Source organism: Camelina sativa, chromosome 11 (assembly GCF_000633955.1).
Source record: "Camelina sativa cultivar DH55 chromosome 11, Cs, whole genome shotgun sequence".
Classification (NCBI taxonomy): domain Eukaryota; kingdom Viridiplantae; phylum Streptophyta; class Magnoliopsida; order Brassicales; family Brassicaceae; genus Camelina; species Camelina sativa.
In genome coordinates, this window is record NC_025695.1 from 20829018 (window position 1) to 20843753 (window position 14736).

At 32.7% G+C, this 14736-nt stretch overlaps 3 protein-coding genes across 4 annotated transcripts; 1 reads left to right on the forward strand and 2 right to left on the reverse strand.

The window, feature by feature from the left end:
• LOC104723945 (aspartic proteinase CDR1-like) lies at positions 3108 to 4604 on the reverse strand. The gene has a single exon (XM_010442376.2). The coding sequence runs from the start codon at positions 4575 to 4577 to the stop codon at positions 3267 to 3269; it is 1311 nt and encodes a 436-aa protein (XP_010440678.1). The 5' UTR covers positions 4578 to 4604; the 3' UTR covers positions 3108 to 3266.
• On the forward strand, positions 5221 to 7476 carry LOC104728170. The gene is given in 3 exon segments (XM_010447196.2): positions 5221 to 5260; positions 6485 to 7320; positions 7357 to 7476. Coding segments are annotated over 3 exon segments (996 nt in total).
• On the reverse strand, positions 10158 to 13606 carry LOC104723947 (phosphoenolpyruvate/phosphate translocator 1, chloroplastic). Of its 2 annotated transcripts, none has more exons than XM_010442379.2 (9): positions 13064 to 13606; positions 12720 to 12842; positions 12462 to 12614; positions 12157 to 12242; positions 11969 to 12053; positions 10995 to 11114; positions 10842 to 10910; positions 10627 to 10756; positions 10158 to 10544 (listed from the first exon to the last, which is right to left on the reverse strand). In XM_010442379.2, the coding sequence occupies exons 1-9, from the start codon at positions 13445 to 13447 to the stop codon at positions 10468 to 10470; spliced, it is 1227 nt and encodes a 408-aa protein (XP_010440681.1). In that variant the 5' UTR covers positions 13448 to 13606; the 3' UTR covers positions 10158 to 10467. The 2 variants fall into 2 exon arrangements, with proteins under 2 accessions (XP_010440681.1, XP_010440680.1); XM_010442378.2 differs by lacking the exons at positions 10158 to 10544; positions 10627 to 10756; positions 10842 to 10910; positions 10995 to 11114 and adding exons at positions 11206 to 11309; positions 11392 to 11521; positions 11614 to 11682; positions 11768 to 11887.

Consider the following 14736-nt stretch of genomic DNA (forward strand, 5'->3'; position numbering starts at 1 on the left):
AGTAGCGCCTTCAACTCCAATCGGAGTGAGATTCTCGCCAATCAACAATACTACAACCTGGGGAGCAGTTTGGGGTAGAATCACGGTCCCGGGTGCTGGTGCCATTGTTGTTTCAGCTGGTGTTTGCTGCGGGGTGAATGGTGGAATAATTCCACCGAAGTCCAAGGCGCGCCGCCGTGGGGTTTCTCAGAAGAAAGGAGATCGACCCGATCGGCGTAAGCACTGTTAGATGCTGACAGATTGGTCACTGAACTGGAGATTTCCTGTAAACGAGAGGTGACGTGTCTTTCCAACCTATCAAAGCGTTCGGCCAAGGCGGCAGTCACTGTTTGCTGACGATCTAATTTTTCTGCTAAATTCTGCAAGAGTTTTTGGATCGACTCCAAACTTACCTGGTTTGAAGATTCTTGGGCCATGGTGATGACTGAGAAACGAGAAAAGCGTCAAACTGCCGATAGTTAGGTGATAGGCCCCCTCCTTCTAGCGCCAAATGTGAGATCGTAGAGAATACTTCTCTTGTCGTAGTGATTTAGGGGCAGCGGAGTCAATCACCGTTCAAGTTCCAAGCTGAAGAGTTTAGTTATTTAGTTCGCTCTTAGCTATGTAATACAAAAAAATAGTAAAAATATCTTATCATTGGCCAAAAACAACCTTTTCTTAAATACAATCTCTCCCTTTCTACTTATACTACTATGAGCCTTTAATGCGAATCCATTTACTTCGACAATCTCGCGTTGGATTTATGGCTGGCAGCTAACGAAATCTTGATTACTTTCTGAGCTGTGAGGTAATTGATGCGCTCTTCGCTAGTTCGGCACGGTTCTGGCTCACTTCCCCTAGTTGGGCCTTCTCGCGTTAATGGACCGGGCTGCCTTCTAATTCCAACCCAAGTCGTTCGTCTCGAGAACAGTTGTTTAGACGAGGTGATTCACCGTGGTACCAACAATTGCCTAAAATTTGTACCTTGTGTGGAATGTTAGACACACTTTTCCTTTCTTAATTAAATAATATCTATCATTTTTAAAAATTCGAATCATAATATATGTAGAAAATAGAATTTAATTAAATTTATGTATTATATAGTGATTATAAAAAAAACAGATACTACTTTTGAATTTTAACAAAAATATTTTAATTATTTGTAATCCACATATTATTAATAGTTAAACATTGTGTAATTATATTATAAATGTTATAATTAATGTTAAAATCTTTTAATTGTGTTTGGTTATAGCTAGGGATAGTAGTGAACTAATTGTATAATCAATGTTAATATCTTTTTTTGAAAAAAAAATCAATGTTTTTTTTTGAAAAAGATCAATATTATATTAATATCTTTCAAACTTTTGTTTTTTCTTTAAAATGTACTTCAAAAATAATAAGGAAAAAAGATGGCTAGCTACACGAAGTATTGATGAATACATGGTCACACATGTCAAGTATACTATTGTATACTCAACTACACGAAGTATATATATTACATTACTACATGTATAAAATATATGATGTTATGCGGTCAACATCATAGACATATATGCCAGTACACCGGTCAACTGACTCCGGCGAAGACCGACGTTGACTCTGGCGTTGACCAACACTAACAAAAAAAAAATATTCTAAATTAAAATAAAAAATAATAAATTATTATACTAAATCATTTATAGGTTTTCATGATTAAAAGAAATATTCTATTCAATATCAAAATATTTTTTATATATCTCTAATATATTCATTCTTATAATTAGTTACTTATTATTTTTCAAGCTAAAGTAGATAGTTTAATAAAAATCATTTATAATTATTTTCAAAATATAAAAATTCATTTATAATTATATTTAAGATATAAAATCATTTATAATTATTTTCAAGATATAAAAACCATTTATAATTATTTTCAAGATATTTATATATCTCATAATCAGATTATTTAAATACTACAAAATCAATAAAATCAAATTCAACTACTTTCATTAGAAAATCATATGCAAAATATTGAGTTTATGACTCTTTACTCTAAATTTTGCATGGTAAATGTTATACAAAATTTTCTACTCTTTACTTTAAAATTTACATACTCAAAATAACATATAAACAACAACAACAAAAATCACAATAATTACTTTTAACATATAAACATTTTCATTTTTACCCTCTTTTACACAATTACAATATGTTAAATTAATTTTTAGAATTTTTTTAAGGTTTGGGTTCTGTATTTTACATTTAGGATATATTTAGAAAATAAATAAAAAATATTTAGATATTGAATTAAATTTGTTTTTCATATCTAATATCTATTCAATAGTGTAATATCTAATATATTTTAACTATTCAATATCTAAATGATTTTATATCTTGAAGATAATTATAAATGAATTTTTATATCTTGAAAATAATTATAAATGATTTTTACTAAACTATTTACTTTAGCTTGAAAAATAAAAAGTAACTAACTATAAGAATGAATATATTAGAGATATATAAAAAATATTTTGATATTGAATAGAATATGTCTTTTAATCATGAAAACTCATAAATGATTTAGTATAATAATTTCTTATTTTTTTATTATATCTTAATTTAGAATATGTTTTTTTAGTGTTGGTCAACGCCGGAGTCAACGTCGTTATCGCCGGAGTCAGTTGACCGGTGTACTGGATTATATGTCTATGATGTTGACCGCATAACATCATGTAGTTTATGCATGTAGTCATGTAATACATATACTTCGTGTAATTGAGTATACAATAATATATTTGGCATGTTTGACCATGTATTCTCCAATACTTCGTGTAGCTAGCTATCTGTTTTCCAAATAATAATATAGATTGATACAAATAATAGCATTTCTCATTTCTTAATAATACTTCGGTCGTAAGAAAAAATTAATTTTTATTAAAACTAATGATTTTGTCTTCTTAGATTGGTTACCGTCATATATAATTATATCTTAAAGAGGTAAATTGAGACGGATAAGGGCATATTTTCTGGAAATAAGATTTATGGTTATAAACTGTAATTTTAAAAAAGAAAATCAAAGAAAGACCAAACATCAGCAGCAGACTTGATTAACCTTTAAAGGTTTTTTTTAATCCAAAAGTGGAGAGTTCAATTGCCCCTTAAACAGAGACCTTTACTACATGCGATTTTTTTCAAAAAAAGTTCAAAATCAAAGAGCTACTTAAGGCTAAATAAAGTCAGCCATTATTATAATTAAAAACATAAAATTGAAAAAAAGAAATTAGCCGCACGCTGATCTCAACCATCTACATCTTTGCACAATCCGTTGGCATAAATGAGACCTTCTTAGAAACGGTGTCGTAACCAACAAGAAAGTTCATCTGCGACAAGTTCCCGTATATGGATAAGCTCGGGCTCGCACGGAAGGCAAAGCAAACCAAATCCTGCGAGATTTGTACAAATATATTGGAGGAGTCTAGCTTCACATCTGCTCCATCAAAATGCATAGTAATGACTGGCACTTTCAGATCAGAGGTTGCGCTGTAACACAGACTTAAAACTCCCTGTGGATCCTTCTGCTTCTCAGCATCGATTGAGGACGCAACCACATCCTCGAGCTCCTTGTAAAATTCGGTGGGTAACAACGTCATAGTTGTGCCGGAATCGATAATGATGTTTCCCTCGCCGCTTCCAGAGTCTGAGCCTTGGAATGGAATTTTCTTGCTTCCCACGCTAATGGCTTCTAGGGTTAGGTAATAGAAGGTCTCTGAAGACTTGGCGATCAAAGGAGTTGAAACAACTCCGGTTCCCGAGACGTCGGCATTGGTTCCGAAGTTGATCTTGCTCGTTTTATCAGTTTCAGAAGATAAAGGGACCAAGCAGTATGAGAATTTACCGTCGATCGAGTCACCGAGTTGAGTAACGAGCGAAACCGCACCACCACCAAGTCCGATGATTCCAGAGCCCTTTTCGTTAAACGTTCCAGAGTTGTTGTGACCACAGCCGATGATTACATTTTTAAGCTGCACGGGGCGGTTATTGGTGGAGCCTAACGTTAAGGTGTCCGCGGCAAGGTTACCCTCTGTGTATGAATGATCCCCGTAAGACATGGAGTAAGAGCAAGTGCTGCCATCTGTGGAACAGGAGGCTTGATTTTCAAGAGCACTACATTGGCTTGAGGAGCAAGGAACGTCTTTGTATGTGGACGACGCGTTAGGGTCAAAGAGAGGATCGTCTTGAGTGTAACAATCATCACAAGGTTTGCACTGCGTCCAGAGGAGATCACTTCCGGTGTCAGCGATGGCCATGATCGGAAAAGGAGGTGTCCCAAGGGATACGTTCATGAGATATTCACCGCCATTTGAGGTGATCTCAGTTTGTGGTGAGTTAAGTGATGCATCCTCAGTGAAATGAAAAACACGGTTAACAGATCGGTGGATAGCGTTTCTCAACCGCTGGGAAGGGGTTTCCGTCGGGTTATAGAAAGGCGATTTAGGAGAATCGCGATGGATCAGATCGGCGGTGAAGCCTAGTTTTGGTTTGGCGTTAGCGTTTGAGAGAAAAGGTGAGGAGAGTAAACAAAGAGACAAGAGAACTGAAGAGAATAGGGAGGCCATTTTCTTGATTGGTAGTTTCAGTGAATGGTGAGGTTTTTACTTTTGACAAAATAATGAGTTGATATTTATAAGGTTAATGAGATGTGGTAATCGAATATAGTAATAAATACTGAGATTCTTACGTTTTGAGTATGTTATCTTTTTTTTTTTGACAATTTTGAGTATGTTATCTTCAAATTGATTTATCATTTGTGTTTACAGAATCTGACAGATAATAAACAACAAAAAACTGAAGATTTTCTACATTTATTGAATATATATTTTCTTCTTCTTATAAAACGCGTTATCTTCAAAAGACAATTAACTTAGACAGATTTATGTTTAATATTCTAAATTTAAAAAATGGATATAAATTTAAAATTTTAAGAAAAATTAAGCTAAATCAGCATTTGTAAATAATTGAAATATCAGTATACATTATGAGAATACTTATACAATATAAAAATATATCATGTTGTATTTTTATTAACACAATTTTCATAATACCACGTATTTTATTCGATGACAGTTTATTTTGTCTAATGGTTCGTGATTTGAAACATCCCACCAAATTTGCATGATCAATAAATAATATATTTTCATCAAATCTCGCATAAAATAGTTTCCCTTAATTATTTACAGAATTACGATCCTAATCATAAAGATGTCTAACATGCAAACCGTTCGTGTTACAGAAAATGCATGTTCATCATAGGAATGTCATATATAAAAAATTGCCTGTAATCTTTACTCTTTAGTATTGTAAAGAGAGTTGCGCCGTTGAATCTGCCTAGGCAAAAAAAAACATCTTACTAAGAAACTGACCGAACCGAACCGAATAAAGTTCTAACCGTATCCAAATCGAAGTTTATAAAATAATCGAATAGTTAGTAAATTCTTCTAACCAAACTATAACGGAACAGTTAACCGAAAATCCAAAAATCTAGAAGATACCCAAAAATAATAGATCTAGTGCCTAAAACTATAATTATAAACATAAATATTAATTGTCTTTTAGAATAATAAAAATTTATATATACTTTAAATAATCAACATATCCAAATGTAGTTAGTTATATTTCTCAAATTTAATTATTCTTTTGCAAAATCGAATAACACTTTAATCTTCTTTATAGTATATAGGAGCGTTTCACTTAACCGCTCTGCACAAACCGAACCTTGCATGCATCACCTAAACAGGGATTCCGGTTTATGGGCGTTACAAAAACATCTTTTTAAAAGTTTTTACATCGAATGTCGATCATTGGCCTAATTAACGTCAAATGACTAATGTTGATCACATGGTAACTAATGTTTCACTTCAATTTTATTTTTATATTTAGAATTTTATAAATACAATTACATAAATCGTCTTTTACTCCACCATGCATTAAAATCTTACTTCCATTCTAAGATTCATTAACCCATTCTAAATTTTGGAATATGATCATTTTTGGTTAAAATTTGAATAATCACGTTATTACTAAAAAAACTTCATAGTTTATTTTCACTATTTAAAAATTTTCATTTAAAAGTTTTGAACTTAATTCATTTTTGTATATTTATTATTTTATTATTCAATAAAACAAATTTATATTATCATTTTTACTATTTTCAAAATTTAATTAATTTACTTAATTTGTTTTTTAATTTATTTTTTACTATTATTAATTATAAGTAATAAATATGTAATGAATGAATATTTAAAATAGAAAATATTAATACAAAAAAATATATATAGCTTTGCTGATGTGGAGAGTGATAATCGAGAGACAAAGAAAAAAATATACTAGGGAGTTCTCTCGCCATAGGCGATTCCCCCAAAGCCACCGTTTCATAGTAAAACTTTATTTTTTACTGTTTCTGGCCGGCGTCGGCCATCGTCTTTGTTTTTTCCAGTTGCTTGTACTTCCCTTAATTATTGTACAGTTTTAGATTTTCAATTATTAATAGTGGCAGATCAAGATTATCATTCTCACGTAACTTGTCCCATTACGACGATGGCTTTTCAGGGACTGTGTCCATCAATTCCAAATCAGACTTCGCTCACGCCATTCCTAATTTGGATTATTTATCAATTCATTGAGATTTCAATGATCCTCTCGACAGATTCACCATATATCTATTGTCGCTCCTACCTTATGATGTTGATTCGATGGAATCATGGTGTCTTTCTTTATAGAAAGTTTGTTTCCGGTGTGTTCACTAACTGCCGGTGTAATTTCCGGATATCAACCGGTGAATGTCCTCTTACCCAATGGAATGGACGTTTTACATGGGTTTTTGATCCAGGAATCGATGGAGGAATCAATCTACTTGATGAAATCGAAATCGGAGATCGGATTAGATTTCTTTGGATGTTAACTATGTCTGATGATGGTGATGCTTTCTCATTACCCTGGTTGGAATATTTCATTTCGTCAAATGATTATATGGGTTGTGGAGTATATGGTTCTAAATTTATGGTGGCAACTTTCATTGAGGATGATGATGACACGAGCGTGATGGGAAGAAAAAAGGCGGCGAATGACTGTGATAGAGATGTTATCTCTTTCCCTTGGTCAAAAAATTTTACTTCTATGCAAAGGGAAATCGTGATCACAAAGTGGCAACAATGGGCAAGGCAATTTCAGCATATCGTATTGAGCTTCAAAAGACAAGAGTATGAATCATTTCAAGCAACATTTCTATTTTTTCTTTTAACTAGAGTAATGCGAAAAACATTTTGGAGTTTCATCTATAAGGTGATAGCCAATTACAAGTATGTGAAGGGGGACGTAACAGATTAATTTATCTGTTAGCCTATAAGGCTTATGGCAAGCATGATCAATCCACTCCTTCACCGAAATTAAGTTTAATTTCCTTTCTTTGTATCAATCGTTGTATATGAATGGTTCATGTATAATTTAAACTCTTTATGATATAATTTATTTGATTTGCCGAAAAAAAAAACTTTGATGATGTGATGTGGAGAAAGAAGAAGAGAGAAAATTTAACTTTATATATATATATATATATTTGTATTTTTTAGGTTAAATTTGGTTACTTTCGCATATGTTGGGTAAAACCCTGAACCAAACAGAACTAGATAAAATTTTGGTTAGTTACGGTTATTTATTCAAATATCTGAACCGAACCAATCTTAACCAAAATTACTAGGATAACCAAATGGTTATTATCTTACCAGATCCGAACTAACCGAAACCGAACGATTAAACGAATGTTGAGGCCTAGTGGAATCATTGTCCGTGAAAGCTGTTCATCATAACCGCATATGCTACAGGTAGTTGAATATCATCATAATAAGATTAGGTTAAATATCTTTAATGATGATGTAATAATTGACAAAAAAAAAAAAACCACCTTCCTAATTCTTTATCTAAATACTTTTGATTAAATGACTATTCTGAAAATTAACCTCAAAATTAAATTGGAGATATATTATTTGGGACATTTTGGTTCATGGCCGATTTGATGGAACCCAATTGTCTCTTAGCTTTAGGGGTAGTTGTTATGATTTGTTGCAAAATCCTTCCAAATCTTATCTAAAACTATGAGATTCAAATATTTGTACTTTTAACTAAGGAAATCATTTAAAATTCCTGAAAATCATTTGAAATCCATTCTTCAAAATATTTTCAATAATAATGAATTTTAGAGTATATTTTCAAATTACTAGTTCAATAATATTAGATTTTGTTAGACTTTAAAATTCATGATTGAATAATAAATGATTTTTTATTTAAACACATATCAATTCAAATGTTTGATTCAATACACCCCTTAATTTTCTTTAAATTCATGTTAGTCCATCTCTGAAGGGCTCTTCCCGTTATGTGAATATCATGTAAATCCTCAAAAAATTTCATTTCAGAAAAGTTTTAAACCCTTTAGTAAAAAAAATAAAAAAAAATTCAAACCCTTTAGTTTTTTTTTTAAAAAAAGATGAGTATACATCACACGTATAAGGTTTAAGTTTACTTCAAATGTAATAGTGTTTAGTATACTAGATTAAGGTTATACAACAGTATATGTCTACATAATATATCTTGATGCCTTGTAAATACTGGAGTATAATTTGTTACTCATTTCATAACTCTCTTGCAAAATGGGGAAATCACTTTTCTGTTTATCGAATCTAAAAATAAAAACTAAGTGGACTTCAAGACATTTGCAATTTATTCACAAATTTTTTTTTTTGGTTACGGTCCACTATTATATAGCACCGGCTCTGGTCATATCATAAAAGGTCTATATCGTTTTCATGCATCGCTAAGTGAAGATGCCAAGATGGAGAAACTTTTCTTATATGTGGCCGAAGACACTCCAACTTTGAGGTGAGATATGAGTTCATCCTAAATCACTTAACTTTTCCTCACTGCTTTTTGTAGAATTATGCCCTGTTTTAGAAATCGCTAGGTACTATTCGGGCGATCGGGGTGGGTCTAGCACCTAGCGAGAAAATCAGAGATTAAACGGGGATTAATCGGGGACTAGTTTTTGAGTTATTTTATTAAATTAATAGTAAATTAAAAATATATAGTATTAAATATATGTATAATTATGTTTATGTGAAAAGAGAAATATCAAATAAAATATAAAGCTATAGTATTGTCTTTAAAATTACGGTAAAAACATAAAAACGTAATATTAAGAAAAAAATAATGATTTTAATTAAAAGTTTGTACATTCGTTATTGTAAAACATCATATACTCTTAATTTAACTGTCTAAATAACAGAAATATATATTTGATTTATATTTGGCTCCAAAAATAATTGGTATATACAAAATTATGCGGGAATTAATCGGATTAAACGGTATAATCGGATAATGGATGCTAGGCGGGATTAGTCATTAATCGAGGCAGAGAGGGTGGGCCTAGCGATTTTACGGGGCGTAATCGGTGCTAGACGGAGATTTTTAAAACCGGGGAATTATCTAAGGATCATATTAAATTCTTGATAGGTTCTTTGAAAATGTTAACAATACATTTTAATTTTTCTAAATGAACCACGTACGTAACTCATAGAAATTACATATTGATCCCTTCCTACACAATGTTTGATCAATATCTTATTTATTTTTTCAAACCAAGCTTGAGGAAACGCTCCCGGTCTCTAAATAATTGATGATAAGTTATGTAACAATTGATCTCTTTCTTATACAATCCGGTGGACATCCTTGAACTTTTTAACGTTGCCTAATCCCTGGATAATATATACATTTGCCAGATTCAAAAACGCCTCTATGTACTTGGAAATCAAATTAACTCTTTTATCTTATGTTGGATGGTTGATCTTGGAAATCAAATTAACTCTTTTATCTTATGTTGGACGAGCGAGGTTAAGTATTATATGTAGCTCGAGTCTAATGTCATCTGAAGTCCTTTCCGAACCAAGTGTCGTTAGCTCAACTAAAGAAAACACCAAGGGGAAAAGATTAGAACAATTTTGCATTAATAAAAGAAAAGATCTCGGGCCAAAAAAAAAACTCTTATACTCGGATAGAGATAATAAGGTATCCTGTTCGTAAAGGTTCTGTTACATGCGTTTTCAAACTTTAGGAAACCAACGATTCTAGTATCCCCTTAGAAGGACCGATTCACCAGTTCCAATAAACTTTTATGAGTAAACTAAAAGCGCCATTGAGTGTGTTGACAATATATTCTTGGAAAACTGTAAAACATTTTAAAGTGTTTAACATTTGTCTAGACACAGAAGAGAACAAACAACTTAAAAGAAATTCTAAGAAGCGATGGCTGCAGTGAAAAAACTTAGAAAGGGATGATGAAACTTCATGACCAACCCGCGAAAGAATAAAACCATCTATCTGAAAACTTCAGCTCGAGAAATTGTATAAAAAACCAAAGGGGCCGGAGTGATATGAGATTAGGCATTAGCAGATATTTTCTTAAGCAGTCTTCGGCTTTGGCTTGATACCCTTCACTCTGGAGTATAAGAAGACACCTGCAAGGGCGATTCCAGTTCCTGCAGCAGAGCAAAATAAACAACAAATGAGCTCCAAAAATTTAGCTTATTCACAGAAGCCAAGAATAAGACTGTATATTACCAAAAGCATTAACAGGCGAGACAGGTGTCTTGAAGAAGATAACAGAGCTCACAATAACCACAACACGTTTCACGCAGTTTCCAACAGAATGTGTAACAGGTGATACTCTCGCCAATATCATGTACGACACCTGTATTTTCCGCGTTCCACAAAAGTCAATTCAAAATTTTTATATGCTCAAGTGAAACAACATAATCTATAAGAAAAAAGCTCACCTGCTGGTACGCGTGGAAGCAGAGTGCAGCAATAAGAGACTTTGTGTATATTTGTTGAACATTCACACCCTGCAAAACCGAAATGGGCTGTTAGTAACTGGAATTATTTGCCAAGGATAATAACAAAATTTGCAATATATAAAATATACTAACAACTGACTGAATGTATGAAGGAGTGAATTTGATGCCTTCAGAGAAGAAGGTCACAGGAGCCATCAGAACGAGAGACATCAATGTTATAATTGAGAAGAGGGTGATGTTGTCCAGAGAATCCTGCCGATACGCAACATCAAATTTAGCTATTTTATTCCACAACACGTCAATGAAAATTTGATCCATGCACAGGAAACTTACATCTTTCTTNTGAGATTAGGCATTAGCAGATATTTTCTTAAGCAGTCTTCGGCTTTGGCTTGATACCCTTCACTCTGGAGTATAAGAAGACACCTGCAAGGGCGATTCCAGTTCCTGCAGCAGAGCAAAATAAACAACAAATGAGCTCCAAAACTTTAGATTATACACAGAAGCCAAGAATAAGACTGTATATTACCAAAAGCATTAACAGGCGAGACAGGTGTCTTGAAGAAGATAACAGAGCTCACAATAACCACAACACGTTTCACGCAGTTTCCAACAGAATGTGTAACAGGTGATACTCTCGCCAATATCATGTACGAAACCTGTATTTTCCGCATATTTCACAAAAGACAATTCAAAATCTTTATATGCTCAAGCGAAACAACATAATCTCTAGGAAAAAAAAAAAGCTCACCTGCTGGTACGCGTGGAAGCAGAGTGCAGCAATAAGAGACTTTGTGTATATTTGTTGAACATTCACACCCTGCAAAACCGAGATGGGCTGTTAGGAACAGGAATTATTTGCCAAGGATACAATACAAAATTTGCAATATATAAAATATACTCACAACTGACTGAATGTATGAAGGAGTGAACTTGATGCCTTCAGAGAAGAAGGTCACAGGAGCCATCAGAACGAGAGACATCAATGTTATAATGGAGAAGAGCGTGATGTTGTCCAGAGAATCCTGCCGAGACGCAACATCAAATTTAGCTATTTTATTCCACAACACGTCAATGAAAATTTGATCCATGCACAGGAAACTTACATCTTTCTTAACCATGACTTTCTTACTCAGCACATTACGGGATTGGTTAGTCAAGTTTGACGCCATTGCACTCGTAAATCCAGCCCTGCCACAAAAGTTAACATAGTAAATATCTGAAAGTTGTCAGAGGAATAGAGATAATCACAACATAAAAAAAAAAATGTCACAATACTCGTCGACAAACTGACCAGTTAAATGAGACCTCTGAAATTGAAGCAAGTGCAACTCCACCAACAATTGGTATAATGGCACCAATTACCCACGGAGTAGGCGCCTAAGAAGAAGTTGGTAAATAAGTTATGCTTTAAAACTTCAAAACTGGTGAAGACGTTGCACATATTTTACACAAATCAAACAAACGCGATGACTAATATTAACTATCATTAATGGGATGGATGTTCGCAACAAGAGATAGGAACCTAGACAGTATACATGAGTGCATCAATCAACTCCGAGATGTGAAAAAAAAAACACAAATAAAAAAAGAGCTCACCTCCCCAAGAAACATAGCAGACAACAAAACAGAGAAGAAAGGCTCCATGGCTTTAATGGTGTGAGTAAAGGAAACAGAAACTTTCCCGAGGCTCATGTTCGTAAACAGATTACCAAGTGTGTGCACAACGGCAAGCGGCAAGATGGCCGCTAACTATCAAGGTAAACAAATCAAAGTGAGTGACATATCTCCAGAACAAGAAGCTTGTGATAAACAGTATCAATAAAAAATAAAATAAAAAAAGCAAATAAAACACACCTGGGCACCAGTGATCTTGGGTCTCTTGTACAGGTTAAGAGCCCACATGATCGTAATGAGAACACTACCGACAGCAAACTGAACCAAAGTGACAGTCATTGGAGCGTGCAGAGCTTTCAAAACCTGCAGGAATCACAAGAAACAAGAAACTATAATTGGTTCTCTCAGAAATCAAAAATCCACAAACCTCTCTCCCGTTCAATATGACAATAGATTACAATTAGATATATAAACTGTTCCTCTATGCATCCTATACTCAACATATCCGTTCCGATTCAAAGCCGATAGAACAGTGAGTCTTGAGACTAAATCAAAAGCGAAACATTGGAGTTCAGATACAATACCTGCTTATTGTAGATGTTGAAGTAGATATTGAAAAGGTACCACATAGCAAACAACAAGCCAAGTTCTAGTATCTTCGACAATTTCCCACTCTTCTCTCCTTCGTCAGCGCTCTCAGGAACTGCAGTAGCGGCGGTTTTGAAACGATTCGTGTCCAAGGACCGAGAGATCGAAGAAGGGACACCGGACCAAGCTCGGAGAGGCGAATCAGATGAAGAGAGACGCCAAGACCGACGAGATAAAGAAGGAATAGAGACAACATTTGGAGAAACGTCGAGATCGTTGAGGTTCGAAGAAGCGGCGGTTACGGGGTGGCGAAGAGAGAGCCGCCGTGGTTTTAGGAGAGGGAGCGACGGAGAGAGAGAAAACACGGCGGAGCTCTGCATCGTGGTGGAGATCTGAATCAGAAGTTGGTGAGAGTGGAGAAGGAGAAGGAGAAGGAGGAAGGCGTTGGAGACTCCGTCGAGTGGGTTGGTGGGGACTAAAACCAAATACAACAACAACGCTAGTAGCAATTGTGTTGAGGCATCGTCTTATTTATTGAAATGAAATGTGAGAAAGCGTTCTTCTATATTTTTTAACCTTTAGGAAAACCATTATAACCTTCGTTGAAAAGTCCGCCTTTCCAAACTTTTGGTTTGGGGTATAAATCAATACAGTTTATATTATAAGAACCTATACATTATACGCGCTACTAACAAGACTAAGAGGACGATTTGAAATTTATTTTATTTATATTGTAATTTTATATAAAATATATTTTATCGTAATTATTTTTTTTTTAAAAATAAATAAAACATTATGCAATAAAATTATATGTTAAATATGATGGCTTGAAAAAAGACACTCATTTTGTAAGTTTTATATTGTTAAGGATTTTAGATAAGTATTCGTGCTATCACACTGGTTAAATTTTATTTTATACAAAATTTTGTATATTTTATATTTTAAAATAAAATTTTAATATGTTGTATTAGATTATATATGAGAAATTATTTCAACAATGTATATTCTACATCATGACTTGAATGTCATTATAAGACATAATTTTGTAAATTTGGTTTTTAAAAAGCAAGTTATTATATTATGAGTAATTTAATATATTGTTATACTTTTTGTTTTAATATACTTGGTTTCTTGAAATTCTTTCATATTATAGTGACATATTATTGATATTGCTATAACAAATCAATTTAGAGTGTTTATTGTTTCTAACTTTTATATCAAGTTTCAATATATTAAAAATATTTCAAAATAAATTATTTAAAGTTTATTATATTATATAAAATTATAAAATTCAACAAAAAAAATATGAAATTGAAATTAAATATTCAAATTTTGACCTGTTACTCAGTAAAAATTTTAATTCAATAGATATTATTTTAAAAGAATAATATTACTAAAGCTTGAATATTTTATTGATTGAACAATTTATATTTGTTTTTAAGAATTCAACTTATGGTATATCTGGAAATAAAACTATTTTTTAATTATAATAGATAATATGATAATTTATTTGTTTCACAAAATAGAATCATATATAAAAATGAGAGGTGAAGTGTAATGATAATTAACAAATTAATATGTTAAGTTAGATATCAAAAGATTTTATTTGATGAATAATTTAATAAAGTAAATTAATATGGTAAGATAGATGATATGATTTTTTAGAATA